Here is an 18,509-nt window from a genome sequence, read left to right on the forward strand (position 1 = left end):
CATATTCCATACACAGAAAATATGTTGAAGAAGAAACAAGAGTAATGAGTCGCATGCAAAGCTCCATATCCAATAGCAACCAAACAAAAATCCTGCTTTCCTACTCTGGCATTTGGGGGTCTCCATGCACAAATGTTGTAAGCGTGTCCAAAGAAACCAGGAACAGCTGACACCTTAAAAAAAATGTGTTTTTGTACTCAGCTATATCAAGCTCCTTTATAGCTATGGTATTTAATACAAGACTGCCTTCTTTGTCTTGTGTTCGTCTTCACTGAAGCAAATAATAATAGTATATCAACCCAGTCGCTGAACTATAAATACTTTGTATGAGTAATAGTTGGGTTTTTGAATGATCCTGTCTATTGATACCTGCTATGTTTCACTTTCCATGCAATTAATGAACCTTTCCTGAGCATGATGATTAGTATCCTTTGCATGAAAGAATAAAAACAGGATACCAGCGGCCTAGGGTTCTGAAAAAGATTCTGTAGGTTTGTTCTTAAATTTATTTGTATGTAAGGCTACTTTCTCACTGAAAGTGAAGGCTGTTAGCTCTAAAACACCACTCGTTGTAGCGGCGCTTTAGCAATATTTAAGCGCCGCTTTTTGGCTGCTAGCAGAGTGCTTTTTACCTATAAAAAAAGGGTAAAAAGTCCAGTTTTTTTGTGTCGCTTTCAAATCGCTTTTAAGAGGCTTCAAAAGCTCTGCCCATTCATTCCAATGGTCAGGGTGTTTTGGGAGCGCTAAATACAGTGCTCTCAACCCGCCCCAAAGATACTGCTTGCAGGGTATTTCTGAACGTCCCGCAAGCGCACCGCCCCAATGTGAAAAGGCACACTGCAATGAATAGGAGGCAGTTTTCAGGAGCTTTGCAGAAGCTATTTCCAGTGCTAAAGCCCCTGAAAACCACCCCAGTGTGAAAGGGGTCTAAGTTGAAACAGGTTAATTTTTTAAGTGTAACTCCAGTCAAAAAAAATATTTGGATAGCATAGAGAAGGGTTAACTGGCCATGTAGTGATGTGGGATTACTGACAGGTCCGTCAGACAGCGGTGAGCAGCAAGATGGCCGCACAGCAGTTTCTGGGACCAGCGTGCCAACACGCTTCCCTTTTTGTTAAGTAGAGGTCATATGTAAGTCAGATGTTTGTAACTCTGGGACTGCCTGTACTGACAAACAAAGCATAAGAATCAACTATATATGTCTTATATTTTTATAACGCATTTATCAGCGTATAACACGCACCTTTTCCCCCTGAAAATAGGGGCAAAGTCACGGGTGCGTGTTATACGCCAACAGTGCACCTCAGAGGGGAAGGAGGGGGGCGAGCGCCGCTGGAATTCTCAGAGCCCTCATCTCCTGTTTACTTGGCTCTCACTCGGCTCTCATGTCACACACACAGTCCCGCCTCTGCCATTGGCATTGGAGTAGTGTTTTGTCTATCACAGGAGCTGGTCCAATGTTGATGGCGGAGACGAGACTGTGTATGTGACTGCAGACTGAGAGCTTAGTAAACAGGAGATGACAGCTTGGTGATTTTCTGCACTGCATTGATGACAGATGGTGAGGCTACAGATGGGCATTAAGCAGGCAGGTTCATTAATGGGAGATGGGCTGCAGCTGGGCACAGATCAGGCAGCAGATGGGCACAGATCAGGCTACATTGAAGCTGCAGATGGGCACAAATCAGGCTGCATTGAAGCTACAGATGGACACATCAGGCTGCATTGAGGCTGCAGATGGGCACAGATCAGGCTGCATTGAAGCTGCAGATGGGGACAGATCAGGCTGCATCGAGGCTACAGATGGGCACAAATCCGTCTGCATTGAAGCTGCAGATGGGCACAGATCAGGTTGCATTGAAGCTGCAGATGGGCACAGATCAGGCTACATTGAAGCTGAAGATGGGCACAGACCAGGCTGCATTGAAGCTGCAGATGGGCACAGAGCAGGCGGCATTGAGGCTGCAGATGGGCACTGATCAGACTGCATTGAGGCTGCAGATGGGCACTGATCAGACTGCATTGAGGCTGCAGATGGGCACTGATCAGACTGCATTGAGGCTGCAGATGGGCACTAAACAGGCTGCATTGATGGGCACTGATCAGATTGCATTGAGGCTGCAGATGGGCACTGATCAGATTGCATTGAGGCTGCAGATGGGCACTGATCAGACTGCATTGAGGCTGCAGATGGGCACTGATCAGACTGCATTGAGGCTGCAGATGGGCACTGATCAGACTGCATTGAGGCTGCAGATGGTCACTAAACAGGCTGCATTGATGGGCACAGATATACAGTATATATATATATATATATATATATATATATATATATATATATATATATATATATATATATTATTTTTTTTTTTTTTTTTTTTTTTTTTATATATATATATTTTTTTTTTTTAATAGAGCACCAACAATTTATGCAGCACTTTACATACTATATATTTACATCAGTCCTTACTCTCAAGGAGTTTACGATCTACAGTTCATACGTCACATACCCACACACACATGCTAGGGCCAGTTGAGACAGGAACCAATTAATCTACCAGCTGTGGCGGCCCGTCTATAGGGGGCGCATGGGCCCGCTCCCCAAGCTATTCCTGTGAGACCTGTTTCCTGATTGGCCAAAGCGCCAGCCGATCCTATTGGATGCCTAGCACTTTGACAGAAGAGGAGACACACAGGGGAGGAAGCCTGTGGATCTCCTCCAGAGCCGCCGCCGCCGCCCGAACTGGAGGAGGACAGTCCTGTCACACCGCAGGTAAGTAAGTAGCGGCTGGTCGGTGCCACGGGTGGTCCGGCAGATAGTCAGTGCTGTGGGTGGTCCATCGGGTGCCGATGTGGTTAATGCCGCGGGTTGTCCGGAGGGGTGGTCAGTTGGGGGGGGGCTGGTGCATGCTTAGCACCCCCCCAAAGGGAGAACCCACCAGCTGCCAGTGATTAAGATCCATATTCAGCATTCACAGATAGCTAAAAGTTTGTGGTTTCAGACTATGTGAGCACCATGTTGATCCAGTCATTGTGATCAAATTGAGACAGGAACATTTGTCATTGTAACACACTTTTTCTTCTTTCAAATAACCTGTGCAAAGTAAGAGCGTTCAGCTCTCAGAAAAGGCTGCAGCCTGAGGTCTTTAGAGAGAAGGTCACGAACCACTCAGTGCAATTTTGATCATTTGATCACCTTGATTAGTTAATCAATGGTGATTACAGAGAAAGGTTATATTACTTTCCCTCTTCCTGCAGTGCTGTCATTTCTTCTCTCCAAACCAGACTCATAGTTTAAACAGTGCTATATTTATTAATATCTTTCGGTCAACAAAAAAATATTACAGGTAAAACCATCTCCAGCCTTGAATCCCTTTAGAGTGTCCATAGATAGGTAGCTAACTTATCATTAAAGATTCAATTAGACATCTTTCTATCCTTTAAACATCTTTCACCTTTCACATCGCTCTCCTGAGGCCTAAGGGTGTTTAGCGTATCTAATATGCCCCAGATGCACAGATTTTCTCTGCATACATTTACAAATGTCCTATGCAAGGTGATAATTGACAAAACTTGGCGAGAAATCCAGTTTAAAATAAAAGATGGGGGCCTATCGGGCCTAATAATATAACATTTAAAAAACCCACCACAGAGGCCGATCAGTTAATATCCAAATTTGAATTCGAAATGTGGAAATGTCCCATCATAACATTTTTCTGTAAACTTCAATAGACTACTTGACAATAACTGACAAAATTATATCTCTTGACATGCAGTTATGGTTTTCCACCATATTATAAAACAAAGTTGTCAAATAATGGGACTCACTAATTGGTAACATATTTTAATCTTGAGGGTAAAGAAATCTCTAATAGGGAAAAGGCTTGACTCTCCTCCTCCCACGGTTCACGATCTTGTATCATTAGGGTCATGCTATTAGATAAACAAGACACAACCAAAAAGATTTATATACCAAACAATTTTTTTTTTATTATCTGGTCTTATTATCTTGTAAAGCTCAACTCTTCCACTATCGCAAAGGACACTTGATGAGCTACGTATCATGTTAGCTGTGATATGAAGTACGGTTAGCAGATAAAAACGTAAAAATAACAAAAAACACCAGGTAGTTTTTAATAATAGACTGTGTTTATTGGTTGCATAAATATAAATAAAAACAATTATTATATTTATATATTTATACTCTGTCATACTGGTATTACATACAGTATGAGAATAATACATTTTTTATTTTACTTCTAACTGTTCTTGACCTACAGTCATTGCCAAAAATATTGGCACCCCTACCCTTCTACTTTTCTCTTTATTTTCAAAAACAATAAATAAGCTCAGGCAGTTGGTTTTTTTCTTTTTCATTGTCAGACTTGCACCATATCGATTTCTCAGGAAGGGAACGGAGAGTTTTATGATGATTTTCGATCTCCATCATTGGAAAATTGGCTGTTCCCTTCACATGTTTTGATTATATTTACTGTATTATGGTGTATGACTCTCTATATATATATATTGTCTTGTTGACATGGATACTGCCTTCTTTTGGTTAAATAAAATTTTCTTTTTTTAAAAGAGGAGAAACAAAAAGCCAAATCTGACACAAAACTCATAAAATGGACTGGACAAAATTATTGGCACCCTCAATTCAATATTTGGTAACACACCACAAAATAGCTGAAATCAATCGCTTCCTGCAACCATCAATGAGTTTCTTACACCTCTCTACTGGAATTTTGGACCACTCTTCTTTTGCTAACTGCTCCAGGTCTCTCGGATTGGAAGGGTTCCTTTTCCCAACTTCTGTTTTGAGATCTCTCCACAGCTACTCTATGGGATTTAGATGTGGACTTATTGCTGACCAGTTCAGTACTCTCCAGCACTTTGTCTTAAACCATTTCTGGGTGCTTTTTGATGTGTGCTTTGGGTCATTGTCCTGCTGCAAGACCCATGACCTCTGATTGAGACAAAACTTTCTGACACTGCGCCCTACATTGCACCCCAGAATTGACATTATCGCTGCTCCGGCACTGGGAGTGGCCAGAGCAGTGATACCCGGAAGAAGATGGATGCTTCGCGCTACAGGGGACAGCGGTGACATCACTGGCTCCTGTGCAGTGTTGGTCATCTTACTTTAAAAAAGTAATTAGTTAAGTTACAAATTACTTCTCCCAAAAAGTAATTGCGTTAGTAACTCAGTTAATACATTGGAAAAGTAATTAGTTACTCAGCAAAGTAACTGTGACTGTAACTTTTTTTAATATTCTATAGACGAGACTAGTGAAGGAAGGGAATGTCGTCGCCTCCATCGGCGAGATTGACACCTCGCGAGCCCTGTCGCCTGGTATGGATTTAAAGGGGAACCCCTATGCCAAAAAAACGGCGTGGGGTCCCCCCAAAGTCCATAGCAGACCCTTATCCGAGCATGCAGCCCGGCCGGTCAGGAAAGGGGGTGGGGACAAGCGAGCGCCCCCCTCCTAAATCCATACCAGGCGACGGGGCTCTCGAGGTGTCAATCTTGCTGATGGAGGCGGCAGCATTCACTTCCTTTGCTAGTCCCGTCTACCTGGAGTCAGGTTCAAAATTAATGGACTTTACTCCGCGTGTGGGCAAGTCTGTTCATTTCAAAAGTCTGGCGGACTAGCACACAGACAAGCGGATAGGCGGGGCAGGATGGGGCGGTCCAGACAGGATGTAATTGCAGTAACGCCGCCCAAGTAATGGGAACGGTGTTAACATGAGGGGAAGAGTAATCCGTTAGATTACTCATTACCCTCTAAAGTAACTGCATTAAGTAACTCCGTTTATTTTAGCTGAGTTACTTACATCACTGCTCCTGTGTCAGGTAAGTGACACATAATGGGCTACTATGCGATGCATAGTAGCCCATTATGCTTTACCTTTTCAGGGAGACAAAGTGGAAGTAAACCCATAATAGCTTTTTCCTCCGTCACACTTTTTCAGATCGGAGCGGCTCGGATGTCAGCGGACATGTCACCGCTGACATCCAACGCTCCATAGAGCTCTATGGAGCATCCGTTCGGGTCCGCCTGAAAAACTGACAGGCGGACCTGAATGGATCGTCCATGTGAAAGGGGCCGTAGTATTTCCTTGCAGGGTACTTCTTGTATAATTTTATCTATAGTGGGATGCTGACAATATATGGGTCTTCTCGGTTGGATCTCTACAACTGTAAGTTTAATTACAAATTACAGGAGCATCACAAACTTGGCATGCAATTATTTCTTACAATTTTGAGAGGGTGCCACTCATTTTGTCCAGTCGATTTTTGGAGTTTTGCATGGAATGTGTCACATTTGGCTTTTTGTTTCTCCACTTTTTTGTGTCATACCAATACAAGCAAAAGAAATAAACATGAGAATGCCTAAACATATGTAATTGCAACAATTTTTTGGGCGAAGTAGTGCATTATCTGACAGAAATGCAGGGATGCCAATATTTTTTGCCATGGCTGTATATGTTAATTATATCTCTTTACCAGCGTGTTTACAAAATCTGCAACTTCTAGATTGGCTGCATTCATTTACTCTAGGCCAATTAACATCCAACTTTTTTAAGAAAACTTGATTCCTACTCAGAAAAGATTATTTATCAGATATAGTATAAATGTGAGTAACAAGTGCCATAAAATACAGTGTTCAATCATGTATAATAAAAGACTGACACATAAGCAGAAACAATACTCTCGGGTCCCAGAAAAATAAAATTTTTGTTTTTTAAATCAAGAATGAAGATATTTCAAAAACTCTACCTTTTCAACAATCTTTTTTGGCATTAAGTCCCATGTAGAGCTTACAAATATCTATTATAGCATAGGCTGACACAAATTCTTGCTGTTCAAATACAAAAATAGCTGTAAAAATGTTATGCTAAAAATGCAGAATATGTGCTTATTGCTGTCACTGTCAACACGCTAATGGGATTTCTCCTATATTGTTCGACACCTGTCAATTTCTTTTTTTAATCGTACAACATTTTATATATTATTTTATTTTAAAAAATTCCCAAAAATTTACAAATATTATTCCTTTCCAGAGTTATCAACATTCTAGAACATGCATTTATCCAAACAACATTACCATATATAATATTCATAAAAAAATCTCTTGCTCACAGCACCAGTACGTATACGTATATATTACCCTACCAAAGGGAATCTTAACAATCTATATAGATCATTATAGGCTCTATCATTTTCTATTTAGCATTATATCAAATGGTGCTAAACTTGGGGAGCTCAATCATTCCCCCCCATACCCCTGTCAATTATGAAGGGAGAATTAGTCTCTCAAATGGTAGCGCAAAAAGCAATAAAAAGTTTATAGAGGTGGAACCTCTGGAATTGGAGTTGGCCTTTGAAACATAATTGCACACGATACTTGGAATTCAGAGCTGGGTAAAATCTGGCTTTTCATATACACAAAGCAATCAATTACTTTCAGTGTTGTAGAGACACTATCATCTTTGTACGTTGGCCATTGCTGTAGATTTTTTTTATATGCAGTAGTCAGTCTCATACCCTGTATTAGAAAAGAAGAAAATACAAGTACAGAGTTTTACTTTTGTGTATTTGATTTAAAGGATATGAACTACAAAACTGTTGATAAAGGTCTTACGAAAAGTAAAGGCTTGATATGTTTTTGTAGCCCAAGTTTATGGTAAATCTTCTCAAATATTTGATTGTGTTAGATAATTGTAGATTTTATTCTTTACAGGGAATATCCTCACTCTGAAGATTCTAACAATCCTATAGCAGACAGTCCCTCCTCTACTGACTGTGCCACTCCTACCCCAGAGGCACTGCCAACCATCTACCCTGCGCCAGCAGACTCATGGAAAACCTTAATAGGAGACGTAGGTAAGAATTCCTTTGCTGAGGCTAAGATTGAACCATTATTTTACATCTATTGTATTCTCTGTACATGGGCATGTACAATTATTATTTTATTAGTTATACTTGGCAGCAAATGTATATTTTAATATAGAATTAGATAACCTGAGGCCCGCTATCCACTGCCAAAGGGCCTTGTGCATCAAACTGTCTAAAAGGAAAATGCCAGTGTTGAAGAGGTACAGCACCAATGCATATATTTTTAAGTAGTATCTGTATTTATTAGGTTTTTAAGACAAAAGTTTATGAATTGTACAGCTGATGAAAGATGTACAAGTACAATATATGCAAAATAACATACAAGAAAAAAAATCCAAGGCAACATACAGACATTGGGTATTTATAGTTTAGAACACATCCCACATATGCTGTTACCAGTATTGTACATGTACAATAGAAAATATCAATTATATGAAAAATACTGGTACAAAAATGGCAAATATTGTAAATGAAGATTATAATAAGTGTTATAACTAGTCATCTACCATTAGGTGAGGAAAAGATAAATAGAGTAGCATAGACTTGATATGCAGTAATATTATATGAGTGGTTCTATGTGAATAGGAAGAGAGATAATAAAAAAAGTTAAAAAAGACGAGATAAAGGAGAAAGAGAGAAAAACAGGAGAGACAAAACCTGTATGTGTTACTGAACTGCAGAAAAAGAAAACCTGGTCTGTGCTGTGTGACTGAGCTGTGTAAATCTTAGAACCGGAGGGACAGGAACACAAATCCTTTTGCTGGTGAAGCAGCTCCCATAGATGTATTTCATCTGTGTATTTAGCAGTTTGCCTGGAATTCCATGTAAAAGTGCTAGCTTTTATGTGCCGGTAAGATTATTCCAAGGGCTCTTTCACACTCACACTCTCCACCAGTGAATTTGCCTGCTCATCGGAGGATCTTTCCGCTAATCCCCGCTGAGCAGGCGGATGACATGACACATAAGCGAAGCGGACACAGACAACAGCCCGCCTTCCCCTACAGGGATGGGATGTAAACGGGCTTCCTGTTCATTTTGACTGTCATCTGATCTGATCCACCAGACAGATGGGGAATGGATTCCCCAGCCGTGTGTTTTTAGCGGATAGGATCGGACACATTACCGTTTTACATCCTCCACTCCATAGACCCGATCAGTCCACCCTTGTGAAAGGGGCCTAATACCGCGCACACACGATCAGAATTTTGATCGGAAAAAGCTCTGATGGTTTTCCGACGGAATTCCGACAGCTCAAGCTGTCTTGCATGCACACGGTCACACCAAATTACAACCGTCAAGAACATGGTGACGTACAACACGTACGACGGGACTAGGAAAAGGACGTTCAATACCTAGTAGCCAATAGCTTCCATCTCGTAGTTGAATCTGAGCATGCTTGAGTTTTTACATGTCGGAATTGCATACACACAATCGGAATTTCCGATAAAAAGTTTTTCCGTCGGAAAAATTTAGAACATGCTCTCAAATTTTTGCTGGCGGGAATTCGGCCACCTAAATTCCGATGGAGCATACACACGAGCATACACACTTTTAGAGCATACACACTTTTCCGATGAAAAGCTCTCATCAGTCTTTTGCTGGCCGAAATTCCAATCGTGTGTACACGGCATTGTCTTTTTTGGATGAGTAACATTTTGTATTAGTGGCATTACCATAAATATTTTAAATGGTAATTTGTGTAAATAAGGTTTAATTTACACCTTTGTTTACACTTTAAAGTCTATGTTTAGTCTTGTTTTTTTTAAATCAGCACAAGGGACTGTACTTACAATGTGAAATCTCTGAAGTCCCCTGTGATAATCGCTGCAGATTTGGTTGAAATTGTCCATCCCCAGATTCCCCCCCCCCCCTCCCCCCCACCTGACAGGGGTAATCTTCCTGTGCCTTGGAAGTTAATAGAGCCAGGGGACTTGTCACAACTCATCATGAGTGCTCACTATGCTTGCTCTTTCCACCCCTCCTCCATTTATAGAAGCTGTACTATAGCTTTCATAAATGAAAAGTGCTCTATGAATTAAGGACGGGTAGATGAATGGAAGGTCTGCCTCCTCCATTGATAGAAGCTATATTGTATCCAACTAGTCCATATTTAAGTGATCACAATGATGCAGAGTGAAGTAACTCATATTAAACCAGATTTCATCATGCTGTAGTCAGGTCATTTAGGAGATGATTTCTGATGGTTTCATATGCTGTAGGTTACGGCACTTCATACCGCATTATTGTTCTGTGCCTGTCTAGTTTTCTCACTCATAGTTTATCTGTAAAATAGAGTGAATGATAGTTGAGTAATGTGTTGATTACATCTCATTCATTATGTTTATGCAAACGAAAAATTTGGTCTAACAGGCAAATCATTTCCAGAGCCAAAGTTGCAGCAGGGGTTTTTCAGCTTGGTTATTCATGTCCCATTAAGCGTGAGACTGAAACAAAATGTTCTAGCTCATATATTGTTTCTCCATGGTTCACCAATGAATAAAGACTCAGCATGACATAGAGAAATCTATGAATCTAGGTTTTTAATTGGCTAAGGCAACCAAAGTTAAAAACTTTTGATTGGCTGATCTTTTCTGGTATTTGGTTTGTACAAATCGGTGTAGTGTCACGTAATTCTTGTCTGGCATATTAGTACTTACCCTCTGAAGCCAGTTGAGATGTATAGTTCCCAGTTGGTTGACATGGGAACCATTACGGTTTCTGGCAAATGTAAAGTCATACAGCAGTGATCCAGGAAACCTTACTGCTTTAAATGCTGCCTAGACAGGATATTTATACTTGTGACCTTACAGACTCTGTTTGATATACAGAGTAATTGCAGCCAATTTCTTCCTGCACACTCTGCAGAATACACTTAATATTTCTTTGCATTTTTTGGGATGAAAAAGTTTAATCTTCTATGGTAGAGAATATTGTATCAATTTCTGTCAGGGGTAAATGTATTCTTCCTGCCCCCAAGGCCAACTGTTCTTTGCTGCCCCCCTTCTACTGTATTTGACAGGTTAGATGTAGTAGCACACTTAAGCCGCGTACACACGGGCGGACTGTCTGGCCAACTTAGTCCGTCAGACAATCCGACGGACAGTGCGTCCTACTTTCGAATGAACGGACTTGACCACACACGGATGCAAAGCAGTCCGTCGAAAGTTTGCGCAATGACGTGTACAGCACGTACGACGGGACTAGAAATAGGAAGTCCAATACACAGCAATGCAACCTTTCGCCGTGGTAAATCCTTTCTGAGCATGCGCCATACTTAGTCCGTCGAACTAGCCTACTCACGAGCGGATTGTCCGCTGAAACCAAAGTCTGACAGACAATATTACGGAAATTCCGAAATACTTAGTCCGCCAGACTGCACGCTGAAAAAGTCAGCTGAAGCCCACACACGAGCGGACTGTCCGCTGAAATGTGTTTCGACGGACTAAGTTGGCCAGACAGTCCGCCCGTGTGTACGCGGCTTAACAAGTGAAAAAGATAAGACACATAAGGGTCACCAAGGCTTAGGGAAGAAAAGCTAAGCGTTTGCCCACTTTGCGTCAGGAGCAGGGCAGAGTATCACAATGCTCTGCTAGCGGTTAGGTTCTAGGTGTATAGACCCAGAGTGGGTGAACTGTTAATACACAGTAAACTAATCTATCAACAAAAATGCATAAACTGCTCAGAGACAGCAACAATGAGGACCCAGCCAGATAGCTGTGGTGAGTAGGGCAGCTATCTAGAATTATTACACTTGAAAATATGTTACCAACAATCAGCAGCATGATATGTTGGTGGCTTTGTGCCTCCCATGGAAATCCGGATGCCCTAGGCCACAGCCGATGCTAAAATTCAGCCTTGATCTTAGCTCATGCACCTTGGGTATTTGCCAGGAAGGTTTGTTGAGTCTGAGTACCAAAGGCTGGTATGAGAGCATGTAGTAGGTTGCGTTAAAGGTAATGAAGTAGTAGATGTCATAGTGGTTGTTTCATCTTTGCAGGAACCCCAGAGGAAAATTAACTTTTAACCTTATGTGTACCTTAGTAATTAGTAAACAAATAAATAAGCTTTGTTTTGTTTTTTTAACAAGGGGGAAACAACACCAATGCCAATTGTTGAGTTAGTTACTGCAGAAAATTTCAGCATTGTCAAATTCTGGTTTTATTTCAAGTTAAAAATGTGCATGCATTGATACCTTTTAGCCTTATTTACACTTCAGTGTTGCATATGTAGGTTATTTTGAAGATTTCTTGGAGTGTTTTTCTATATTTCTAATGAGTTTTTAGGAATCAAATGCCACACAGGAGCTTCTTTGGGGAAGGATTGCATGTTTTTGGCCCCAAATACTTTTATTATGGTAGCACTTGAAGGACGCAAGTAACTTGCCTTTTTACAAAATTTTTCGTTTTCTCCTATTGAACTAATCGGGGTCAAAAACACCCCATTTTGATTCAAAAGTAGCTTATGTGTCTTTGGAGCTTTAAATGTTGAGCTACAGGTGTCGGTACGTTCAGATGTGAACAAGGACAGCTTAAAAGCATGGGATTTGGCTTGCTGAGCATTTTGGAGCTGTAAGCTACAAAACACAAATGCCTCCTACAAACGATCAGACTTTCCGCCAACAAAACCGTGGAATTTTATGCGAAGGGCATTGCTTCAAACTTGTCTTGTATACACATGGTCACACAAATGTTGGCCAACAATTATGAACGTTGTGTCGTACTAAACGTACTACGTGTTTTTTTTTCAGCTCTTTAGCCCCACCCTTTGGGCTCCTTCTGCTAATTTTGTGTTAGTAAAAGTTTGGTGAGTGTTGATTCACACTTTTTTTTGCGTTTTTCATTTATCGCTTTTCAGTTCGCGCTTTTCATTTTGTGCTTTTTCAGTTTGTTTCTGAATGGCCATTCGTCAACCAGACATGTTGCGGAATCGGAGGAAATAACGTGTTATTTATTATTGTCCTTGGAGTTATTGCTTTGACATAATTTTTTTGGTTGAATTATGATTTGATTTGGTTTATTTTTGGTTAAGTTCTATTGGCAGATAGCATGTCTAATTTGAATTGCTTTATTTTTTTAATGCACAATATAAAATTTGTGGAGAATAATATTTGGCTATGTGTCAGTTTGGGAGTAAGCAGTTACATTTAAAAAAACACAGTGTAAAATTGACAAGGGACACCAACATAGTTGTATCTTTGATCTTAAAAACTATGGGATAATGGTGTTGTGGTAACTTGCCCACATAATTAAAAAAAAGCATAATAATATTATTCTTGATATCACTAGAAAAAAAAAGCCTTTGAAAATGTGTTTGCAATAACTCAATAAGTATCACCAGCAAAGCAGCTTCATTATTATCCCATTAAAGAAGAAGAGAATTGTGCGCTGCATTTGAAGATTTCATAATTTGCCACGTCACGAATGATAATTCTCCATTATGAACACTAGTTTACAAGACCGACCGCTTCTGGCTCATCCTTGCTTCCCAGCATGCGTGTTTGTACTTTGGACATTTGTCCTACGGACTTGTGTATACACACCCGGAAAATCCGGCAACAGACATTTGTTGGCAGAAAATATGAAGACATGCTATCCAACATTTGTTGGCGGAAAGTCCGACAACAATTGTCCGATGGAGCATACGCACAGTCAGATTTTCCGCCAACAGCCTGACATCGAACGTTTCCTGACGGAAAATCCGATCGTGTGTACGGGGCTCTAGGTGTTGTAGATTCTGTTGAAGCAATGATGAATCGTCAGACGAATCTTGTGAAGATCTTGTTTATTTCTAGCCAGTGGAGAACCGTGTTTAAGCCTCTTTTCCTAGCTTCACTTCATAACTTCCGGTTCCCACTCCCAGGTCCTCACACATCTATGTGGATCTGCAACACATGCATATTCTACAGGTGTGAATGGGGTTTTAGGGATCATGTCGACAGGCATGTTAATCAGACATTTTCTATTCACATGCATGCAGCTGAATTGAAATTCATAACGCTGCATTTGACAAGAAAAAGGTTGGGTTTAACTTGCCTTGTCAGCACCTTAGAATGACATTCTACAGCTGAAGAAAAACAGCACAATGCAAAGCAGGTCATACATGGTCTCTGGCCTCCATGTGTGTGCTGTTCAAATAAAGCCAACAGGATCTTGCTGACTTGCATTTAAGGAGCATTCTGAATTCAGGAAGATAACACCTGTTAACATGAGCCCTTACTGTGCTACGAGGATTGTCATGGCCGAGTAAGGTACCATGTTCTCCACTATCAGTTCTGTTTGAGTCCATCTGTTGTGACCTGGTATCAAGTGGATCTTCTGCATCCTACACCACTCCATGCACTAGAATTTAGATTTGGTATTGCATAATGAGCTCTGTGCTTCTGAGGAACATTGTGTGACATCATCTTTCTTTCTTCCTTTAAGAAATTAACTTAAAATAATCATAAAAGAATAGTGACAGAGGAGCTTCTGCCCACATTAGCAGCTAATTTGAATAGTGCTTAAGGCATTCACGACACAGAGAGTGAGAATCACAGTTTTAAAAACACTTTTTCATATCAGTTTATATGGCACCAAAGTAATTATATTTTTATATAGGCTATATTAAAAGTGACTGAATATTTAGTGATTAAATAATGAGTTTTTTATAAAGTTAGCTCTTATAAGAAACAAAGCACTTTTTTATCCTTAATTCAAATAAAAATATAACCTAAGGTGATAATTAATTTTGTTTTCTTCTGGAGAGTTCCTGTACCAGGAATACAGAGATAAATCCACACAACATGAGATTCAAGCTCGAAGACTTCAGGACAGTTATGCACAACCCGCTAAAACTCCAGATAGCTCTAAATCACCAGAAGAGGGGTCACCCCCATCTATAGAACATCACCGGTCTAACTCAACGCTGAGCCGTTTGCAGAATACATGTTCTGGCTTCAACCTGTGGCAGGACTTGCCAGAAATCAAAAATAGCAGAGTTCTGACCGTACTGCAGCCACAAGAAGTCAAACTTCAAGAAGTAAGTTTAGACGTTTAAACAAAATGCCTTTGTCAAACAATGCTGATCTTTTTAAAGTGAATATATATTGTACATTCTTTTGGCAATCCCAGAAATGTATACCTGTCTGGTAGGCAAACAGAGTTATTGGTGTGGTGGGCCAAATGCTTGGCTTGTATCCAAATTGTGGCTATCTGTATGTATAGCTTTCTCTGGTTCCTCCACCCAATTCCCCCAATTAGTACTTGGCAACCTGTTCAGGACACTGCCATTGTATCACTGTCATTGGTTGCCCTTCCAGTGTATCACAGGATAAAGTAGGGATCTGGGCTCTGGAAACCTGCATGTGTTTTTTCCTGCAGATGATGGTGTCCACATTTTGTGATTTACCCTGTAATCCTGGGGCTCCTGAACAAACCTTTACTGAGAAAAATACACATGCTGGCACTGCTGACTTTCCTTTGAAAATGCTGGTGTCTTGGCTATGCAACCTGTGTCCATCTGGCTCTTGCTTGTCACTGATGGAAAACATACAGCTTTCAAAGTCAGTCCTGATCTGCACATGTATTCCTAATTAGACACTCAAAAACAACTGTATTAGTATGATAGCCAGGCATTTTCAGGAGAGGCTAGCAACCTCCATGTTTTGGTCAGTCTTCCTTTCATTTGCCATGCAAGGAAAATCAAGCCAACATATTATGTATTTCTTGGCTGTAAATAGCCTTTTTCACAACAGATTCGTCCAATCTGTGTCTGTATGTTAGTCATATAAGAATCACATATATGCATAAATTGAACACACATATGACTGCATATTCCATACTGTTTGTTCAGAATCTGAGTGAGTATACGGAAAAATAAACAATCACCCAATTTGGGAGAAATGGTGGTTCTAGGTACTTGAACGTTATGATCAGAACCTGGAAACCTGGAAGAGTCAGGCCGCGTACACACGCGGGGACTGTTCGCCCAACTTTGTCCGCTGAACAGTGTTTCGGCGGACAGTCCGCTCGTGTGTGGGCTTTCAGCGGACAGTTTCAGCGAACAGTCCGCTGAACAAGGTTTTTCGGAATTTCCGAAAAACTGTCCGCTGAAACTTTGTTTCAGCGAACAGTCCCCTCGTGTGTAGGCTTGTTCGTCAAACTAAGTTCCGCGCATGCTCAGAAAGGATTTACACGCCGAAAGTTATAATGCAGTGTATAGGACGTCGTATTTTTCGTCCCGTCGTACGTGCCGTTCACGTCATCGCGCACGGTTTCAGCAAACTGTTCGTTCGTCGTGTGTGGCCATGTCCGTCCATGCTAATTTTGAGCAGACTGTTTGCTGAAACTGTTTGACGGACAAAGTTGGGCGAACAGTCCCCGCGTGTGTACGCGGCCTCAGTCAGAATGAGAAATCTGCCTGTGTATGACCAACCTATAACAAAGCACAAGCGTGAACTGCTGTTTCTGCTTTGTGATAGACATAACTGGTGGTCCATTCACTCTTTGTGGCATGGTGGGACCTACTCCTTATGGTGGCACAACACATTGGGGAAAAGGGAGTGAACTTAGAAAGTGAAGTGAATCTGTAGCTCTGTGAATTTATGGAAAATATCCTGAATTGGGTAACTTATCACTGTAGCTCTTCCCTGGATGAACACAGTCCTACAGGCGCTTAATATGTTCATTATTTAATAACACTTCAGTTCTGTCAGTCTGTGATAGAATTCCTCTTTAGAGAAAGTTTTAGTAGATACATTTTTTATCAGAAGAGTCTAATTTTTTAAAATTTTCTAACATGTGATGGAGTTAACTCAGATAATTGTTGTACTTTTAGGCCATGTTTGAACTGGTGACTTCTGAAGCATCTTATTACAAGAGCCTGCGCCTACTTGTGTCCCATTTTATGGAGAGCGAGAGGCTAAAAGCTACTCTGCACCCTTCAGAAATACACTTCATATTCTCCAATGTACTCGAGGTCCTATCCACAAGTGAAAGGTAAGGCCTAGCTAAGCATTCCTACCAGGGCCGGTGCTAGACTATTTTGCGCCCTAGGCAAGACCAGCTGCTTGCCCCCCCCCCCCCCCAAGAAAAAAAAATCTAAAATGAATTCAATAATTTTAGCACAAGAACTACTGGTGGAGAGGGATGAGCCAGGTGGACAGGAGGGGGGGGGGGGGGTGCAGCCAGGTGGAGGGATAAAGTCAGGTGGAGGGAAGAGCCAGGTGGACAGGAGGGGGTTCAGCCAGGTGGAGGGATGAGCCAGGTGGACAGGAGGGGGTGCAGCCAGGTGGAGGGATGAGCCAGGTGGTGGGATGAGCCAGGTGGACAGGAGGGGGGGTGCAACCAGGTGGAGGGATGATCCAGGTGGACAGGAGGGGGGGTGCAACCAGGTGGAGGGATGAGCCAGGTGGAGGGATGAGCCAGGTGGACAGGAGGGGGGGTGCAGCTAGGTGGAGGGATGAGCCAGGCTGACAGGAGGGGGTACAGCCAGGTGAAGGGATGAGCCAGGTGGACAGGAGGGGGGTGCAACCAGGTGGAGGGATGGAGTCAGGAGGAGGGATGAGCCAGGTGGACAGGAGGGGGGGTGCAGCCAAGTGGAGGGAGTCACACACCAGTGATAAGGTCTGATTTGGGGCACTCATCCCCAGCGCTTCCCCCACCACCTGACAAGTTCTTACCTTGCGGCACTTCTTTCCAGCGCCCTCCACATGTCAGGCAGCAGACGTCGGTCGTTGTCACCAGTCCCAGGATCCTGCACAGGGAACCTCCTCCAGCTCCTCCCCATTCAGATCAGCTGATCATTCGGTTCCACCCCCAGGCTCCGGCGGCTGCGGAGAGGCTGGCAAAGCAGGGCAGGCTGCAGGAGCAGCTTTGCTTAGGATCCTCCAGCTCCAGGACAAGTGGCCCGGCGGTCTTGGCCCAGTGAGTGTCCTATGGCCAGTCCAGGCCTGGGTGGATCCATCCTGGCTGTCTCTCTCTGTGCACAATGCCGCCTACTCTGCTCCTCCAATGGCTGCACATCACCAAAGGAGGGAGGCGGGGCGGGCAGAGAGCTGTAACTCACAGATGCTGCTGGACATCGGCATGGTCGCCTTTGGCTGAAGGGAATGGGGGGATACCTGCCTGCATATTCTCCCCGCCCAGCGACTCTGCAGCCAGCCAGATGGAACCACCTCCCGTTACATTCCGCACCGCACTAGCCACCACCCGCCAAGGGGGAATTTGTTCTTCTGGAGGGGACCCAGCGGCTGTGGTTGCACCCCTAGGCGGCAGTGCGCCCTAGGCAGCTGTCTAGTTCGCCTAGTGGGAGCACCGGCCCTGATTCCTACTGGGACCAACTGTCATCACCATAGGTGCTTTTAGAAGAGCTCTTCCCCCCAGTACGTACATACAAGCTCCCTTTCATTGCTTAGCGAGAGGGTATTGTCAGAGGGGAGATCTTCTCATCACAAGTAGTTATTGGCTGTCTAATGCAAGCTGTCTTAGGCCTGATTTACACCTATACTGGTTGCAGTTTACATATTCCAGGTGCATTTAGCGTTTTTCAATACACACTTTTGATCCATTGAAGTCTATGGAACCAAAAAACTGAAAAAAAGTCCCTGGCCCGTTCCATAAAATGCAGA

At 42.3% G+C, this 18,509-nt stretch overlaps 1 protein-coding gene across 2 annotated transcripts in view; it reads left to right on the forward strand.

The window, feature by feature from the left end:
* Positions 1-18,509, forward strand: part of NGEF (neuronal guanine nucleotide exchange factor) — a 204,042-nt gene that overhangs the window by 130,496 nt on the left and 55,037 nt on the right. For both annotated transcript variants that reach the window (XM_077488480.1, XM_077488481.1), the window contains 3 exons: positions 7,749-7,891; positions 14,646-14,920; positions 16,718-16,878. In XM_077488480.1, coding sequence (XP_077344606.1) covers positions 7,749-7,891; positions 14,646-14,920; positions 16,718-16,878 — 579 coding nt within the window. The remainder of the gene's footprint in view (positions 1-7,748; positions 7,892-14,645; positions 14,921-16,717; positions 16,879-18,509) is intronic.

This window comes from Lithobates pipiens, unplaced genomic scaffold, assembly GCF_037356315.1.
Source record: "Lithobates pipiens isolate NorthernLeopardFrog02 unplaced genomic scaffold, aLitPip1_a1.2 Scaffold_18, whole genome shotgun sequence".
Lineage (NCBI taxonomy): Eukaryota > Metazoa > Chordata > Amphibia > Anura > Ranidae > Lithobates > Lithobates pipiens.